The 6,136-nt window shown below is 34.4% G+C and overlaps 1 protein-coding gene across 1 annotated transcript in view; it reads left to right on the top strand.

Annotated features, from left to right (window-relative positions):
• The first annotated feature begins 1,410 nt into the window (after positions 1 to 1,410).
• The window catches only part of LOC106869805 (suppressor of fused homolog), a 36,215-nt gene continuing 31,489 nt past the window's right edge, over positions 1,411 to 6,136 (top strand). Inside the window, exon 1 of the mRNA XM_014915669.2 lies at positions 1,411 to 1,853. Within this exon, the coding sequence (XP_014771155.1) occupies positions 1,666 to 1,853 (188 nt within the window). The 5' untranslated portion in view covers positions 1,411 to 1,665. The remainder of the gene's footprint in view (positions 1,854 to 6,136) is intronic.

Below are 6,136 nucleotides of genomic sequence, written 5' to 3'. Positions count from 1 at the left end.
AGTGCTTTAGATTAAAGAAAAGAGAAATTGCGGTTATGTAGAATACGTACACAAAAGATTTACGATGTTTGAAGTCTAGGGTCTATACATATTACGAAATGTGACCAATATCACATATTCATATTTCATTTTCTAAGAATTAAGTTGAACTTGAACAATACGAATACTGGATTTCTTGTTATGAAATTCTAGAAAAATATCATATAGCTTTTCCCCATTGATAGATCCCCAAATAATCAACTGCAGTACCCTTATTTATTTATTTATTTATTTATTTTTCAAGAATTTTTTATTTCATTAACGTTTACCCCCAATCCCAACGAGGGAGTGTGGTGTGTATGTATTCGCTCGATCTGTTAGATATAGAAGCCAAACCTTCTCAGATTTCACCTACCATTTAAAAGAAAGAACACATGGAAAAATGTCGTTAACATATACAAAGACAGGGCAGTTGGAACAACTTTGGGTTTAGCTACAGACTGGTGATCCCCGATTTAGTTTCCTCCTAATTTTGTGGAGAACGAATAATTTAAATAAATGTTGCAGGGATACTTTTTCGAGGGAGTACATTGCAATGATGTTGATAATATTAAAAAAAAAAGTTTCGAATCTTTCTCGTTCCTTCTCAACTTTGTTTCCTCATAACTCTCTTTGAAATACATATTTCAAAATGACATTTTTCAGAAATACATTTTAGAAAGCATAGATTACGACTATGTTTATAAACTTCATAAAAATATGTTTTGATGGAGTTTCGGATTGTTCTATTAGCCCCAATTTCGTTGGTACCAATTTCCGTAACTTGTAACGTTTTTCACTTTGTTTTCAGATCTGAAACATCAATGTTGCATGATCTACACTCTCAAAAACGTATTTCCGCAAAATGCCATTAAAATATATGCATTTTAAAGAGAAATATTGGGAAAGTCAGAAGGTGAGAATTGTCAGAAACGCCTCCAAAATAAATTGTTTTAATGGTATCAGACAAATGTAATCGATATCATCAAAGAGTATATCTGCAAAATTTTATTAATAAATGTGCATTTTTCAGAAAGTTATGCAGAAATAAAGTCGGTGGTGGAGGGCACCACTCTGTAGTTATGCCCACCTTTGATCACGTCAATTCGTTCAGGGCTGACTTAGGTTAAATACTATCTTAAAGTTGAAGAAAAGTATTTCAGCCAAATTAAGGACAAACGTAATTAAATATGATATGAAAATGTTCTGTATCCTGGGCTTATAAGAATAATCTAATTTACTGAGGGAAATCGTAAGTCTTAGGGAGCAGCTACTAAGCACGAAAACTATCAACCCAAAGTTTTCTAAAAACCAACACAATGAGAAAATAAAATAAAAAAACAGACAACGTCCACCTAGTGACAAAATTCAAGACTACCAAAGAAAGATAACTCTGTGAGCATAAACTTTGTTGGTGGTCTCCTATTAGTTTATTTCCGATGTGTTAACTCCTTGTCACTGACAGACATCAACTGAAATCTTTGTTTTTTTTACCAACAAGCTTTTCATTCCAGAAAGTCTTTTCCTTGAGGTTGTCTTTGTTTATCTATCATTAGTAAAATGATGAGTCGGACGTGAAGTATTGGATATAAGTTAGACAGTCTCGACTGAAGTCTTCTGAAGCAGTTGTTTAACTATCAATATAGAATGTCGACGAACACAACCAGTTCAGCCCACTGTAAGATAGAAGATGAAGACAAACCGTATTCTTCACCCAATTTTCCTTCCAATATGCATCTCACACCACCTGGCTTTGAATCGATCTATGCAGCCTGTCGAAGGACTTACCCGAACCAGTCTAATCCGCTACAAGTTACAGCCTTAACGAAATATTGGTTGGTGCCATTCTTCTTCTACTCTAACCTTTTCTAATCTCTTCGTTATGAATAGCTTTATACACACACCCACCCATACATACATACAAACGTCAACATCCATATGTATTCATGTATGTGATACATACACACGCACACATTCACACTCATTTATTACATGTATAAATGTATACACAATTTCGTTGATTAGTTGTCATTCATATGCATACACTCGAAATCAGTCGTATGGTGTAACTCTTCGTTATAGACACAAGTAATTTTTGTTGGAAATACATCAAGTGGTATCATATATGTATATATATATATATATATATATATATATATATATATATATATATATATACACACATATATATATGTGTGTGTGTGTGTAATACACACTCATACAGTCATTTGATGTCAAGCTTTTCTTTTTATTACATGACTATCAATGTGGCAAGCAACGAATGGTAACATCTGGAAATTTGGAACCAGCGTTATATTACAGAAGTTATGTTAGGCGATCAGTAGTAGGCGGAAAGCTTTCAAGAATATTAGCCATCACTATACGAAGCCCTTTATATACTTAGGCCCAGTATTCCTTTGTCAGATAAGCCAATAATGCTTTGAAGACTTGAAAAAACTCTCATCTTAATTCATCAATTCCGTCTAGTGCGGGTGTTTCGTTGCATCTTTCCCTAACATGTCAGTTTCTATTTGTTTCAGTCAGTCCACTTAATTAGAAAGGAATACACACACCGACACCAATGTAGACAAAATTTCTTGCAATAAACTAGTGTTTTACGGTTATTTTATATCAATTTTTTTGCACAACGTTTACTGAATATTGCGGATTGTAAACATAACCTTTAACAATGATTAACTTATTCAAAAGTTTCTCGTTGCCATTTCTAACTTACATTTGGAACTTTGGTGTGCCGATTGGAGAATGTCGTGGTCTTTCTAAATAGTAGCAATAGGTAATTTTCCTCTGACCCATGGATTTAATTCCTTTCGGCCGTCAGTGACCCTTTCTACGAATGTTTAATGCTATTACTCAGAGGTAGATGAGTTCGATTACCACGAAGAGTGTAGAATATAACGTTTCGGGCTTTCCCCTTCGTATGAGTGTGAGGAACAGAAAAAGTAGTTTGTTATTTACTGTTTTCATTCCGCCTTACATTCCAAGTTCATATTCTTCTGGGGTCGATAAAATGTAACCTCTTTGCTCTCAAAAGTTGGTTCTGTGCCCAAAGAAACAAAACAAAGTAAACACATTCCTTATGCTTTGTCGATTGTACAAGGATTAAGCTTCCGATTCGGAAACATATTGTTACAACATTCCATTTTCTGTCCCTTTCAACGTCTTGGCCCTTATACCGGAAAGACTGGGGTGGGGGCCAAAAAGAAGTCTTGCCCTTATACTTACATAAAAATAAATTTGTAGTAGGTATCCTTCCCTCAGTGATGTTGAACATTTGTAGTGTAACCCTCCCTAGTTACATAAAAGGCACCGATTCTTTACATTACAATAAATTCAGTTATTTTGATTTTCGTTGCTGGTATTTTTATGTTTCTGTACAGGACGCTTAATAAAATATTGTCTTAGTAGTTCATGTTGTTTTGTCCTAGGTCAGCTCTGATCGAAGACGTTCCTCTTGTAACCACCCTATATGAGTACAACCTCCTCTTCCAGACCAAACATTATTCCAACGTTCCTTCCTTTTTTTAAGACTATAAAATGTGGTCTGAAGAAGATTTGGCTGCTATTTTTCAATGGGTCGAGTGACTGTGTAGAGGTCTACTAGAATCTTACCTATAAAGGAGAAATTTATCTCCTATCTAATGCCACAATGGTAGACTCAGCATTTCTACTGTTTGAATGAAATGAAAATGTTCCCAAACTACGCTAGATCTTTTGCACATCAATAGAGTTTATTCTTTTTCAGGTTATTCACTGTAACCAAATGTAAATGAGGTGTGAGCATTACTGTGAAGTAGTAATAGCCCTACAATTTTTGTCAAGTAAATATTGTAGGGTAGGAACAACTTTCCACTACCTATAGTGGCAGCACTGTAAAAGTGGCAAAACTCCTTGGTAATAACTATATATGTCCAATAGTGGAACACCTGTCATGTCTACAGGAGTTGTGGGTTTGAGTCCTGTGGGCAGCCATTAACTTTTTTATTCAAAAGAGTTTTTTTAACTGAATATTTGCATGCTATTATTTATTATAGTTATTATAGCTTTATGTGAGCTTCGAGATCCACTATTCCAAAAATAGAATTGTATATGTATTTAGTATCACTGGAATTTGGCAGATTAGGATGAGAATTAAACTGATTGGTTTTGCTGTCTTTACAGCTCATCGTTTCTCCCTCCCAAAATAGTGAGACAAATAGTGGAAGACTACTTATTAAAATATTAGCAAAATGGCAAGGCATAACTAAATTCGCATGATGGTATAAAGTTAATCATTAATTATATAACCAGCAAATGTAGCTCTGTAGGTAGAATGTCACAAGTAAGGCTCATGCTTTTTCCACTATTATACATGCTATAGTGGCTAGACCAATACAAAATATCAATATTTTAAAAAGGTATAAATTGGTATTGCCTCAAACAAAATGCCTAATAATATTTATGCCTCTTCTGATTTTAGATCCTAAGTCAGCTTTGTTTTTTGATCTCAGGGTGACGTAATAAGTACCCATCAGGAACAGGGAGCAGTCTTAATCACCAGTGAAATTTGTGACCTTGTGCTTGTTATGTATTTTAATATACATTTGTATCTGATTCACACTGGCTCCAGACTTTATATTTACAGGATAGAGATATTCAGTCAAAATTGGTTCTCATTTTATTGATTATGGGGATAAAAGACCCAAATCAAGTCTAGTAGGACTTGAACTCAAGAAGATTGTAGAGAGATGAATGGAATGCAATATTGAAAAGATTATTAGTCAAAAGCTCTGTATTTTACCATTCACCAACATCTGTTACTCTTATTAATAATGTTAATTTCTGATTTAGTGTTTTGAATTTTCATTGACAAAGAGTGAGAGAGAGAGAGAGAGAGAGAGACTGAGAGACTTACATATTCAAATATTATGCCCTATAAATTCAATTCATATTAGGGTTTTTTTTATTTTGAGTATTGTGTTGTATTTATGAGCAAAATATATATATGCCTATATATGAAATATATCTGCTATTCATTGTTACTATTATTTTAAAAACTCAAAAGTCAAGTGCTCTTGTATACATATATATCTTAGGCTTCATGGATGAAACGAAATTAAACTTTTTGCTGTTTAAGTGATAAATTACAAATTACTTGTCGAAGTTACATTTTGAATTACGAATTACTTGTTGAAATGACATTTTGAATTACAAATTACTTGTTGAAGTTACATTTTGAATTCTGAATATGGAATATACCAAATATTTGTTTTTCTTGCATTTTCAAATGTTTTCAACAGAGATTTCTCCTGAAAGGATTAAACTTATCCTCACATCACTTTTTCACATACTGATGATAATTAGGGATAACATCATCATCATCATCCGTTTTCCCTGCTGGCATGGGTTGGACAGTGTGACCAGAGCTGGCAAGCTGGAGAGCTGTACCAGGTTTCAGTCTGATTTGGCTTGGATTCTACAGCTGGGTCCCCTTCCTAATGCCAACCACTTTATAGAGTGTGATGGGTGCTTTTTATGTGGACAAGTGCAAGGGCTCTTGCAAGAAGCAAACCTCTTCAGTTGCTATCTCATTGGGAAGTAGGCATCAGTTGTACTCCGTCTTAGCACAAACCCAAACTGCACCTCAGCTAAGCTCCTTTTTTGTATTCAGTTATGCTATATCTATTTCGTCACTAGGTCCATCAGTTGGTTACTCTCTAGTTGTTTCTTTGTAAATTATCTCCTTTATCCTTGTAATAATTGATAGTTACACCAGTCCTTGCACATAATGTCTCTCTATACTACTTAATTGTTTATGCAAGTGACAAGCATGTGCCCTATTGCACCAGTTATTTTCAGAGTCTTAGCAACTACCTGTAATGGCCGGTTTCCTTGGGAAACCAATTATTGGAGCCTGTCAACTTCAGTCACTACTGACACATTTCTTTGCAATCCAAAATACTTAATGCTTTGACTCCTCTACTCATAGGACATGAACAAACTTCTTTCAAAGCTTCCCTTTGTTAAATATACCTGAAATTTAGGTTCTCTTTTATCTACCTGATATTGTTCCTTACTCTCTATTTTCTTCCAGTCTTCTCAGACCTGTCTCATATATATA

This window comes from Octopus bimaculoides, chromosome 2 (genome assembly GCF_001194135.2).
Source record: "Octopus bimaculoides isolate UCB-OBI-ISO-001 chromosome 2, ASM119413v2, whole genome shotgun sequence".
NCBI lineage: Eukaryota > Metazoa > Mollusca > Cephalopoda > Octopoda > Octopodidae > Octopus > Octopus bimaculoides.
Note: the sequence above shows the minus strand (reverse complement) of the source record. Positions and strands in the feature narration are given on the sequence as shown.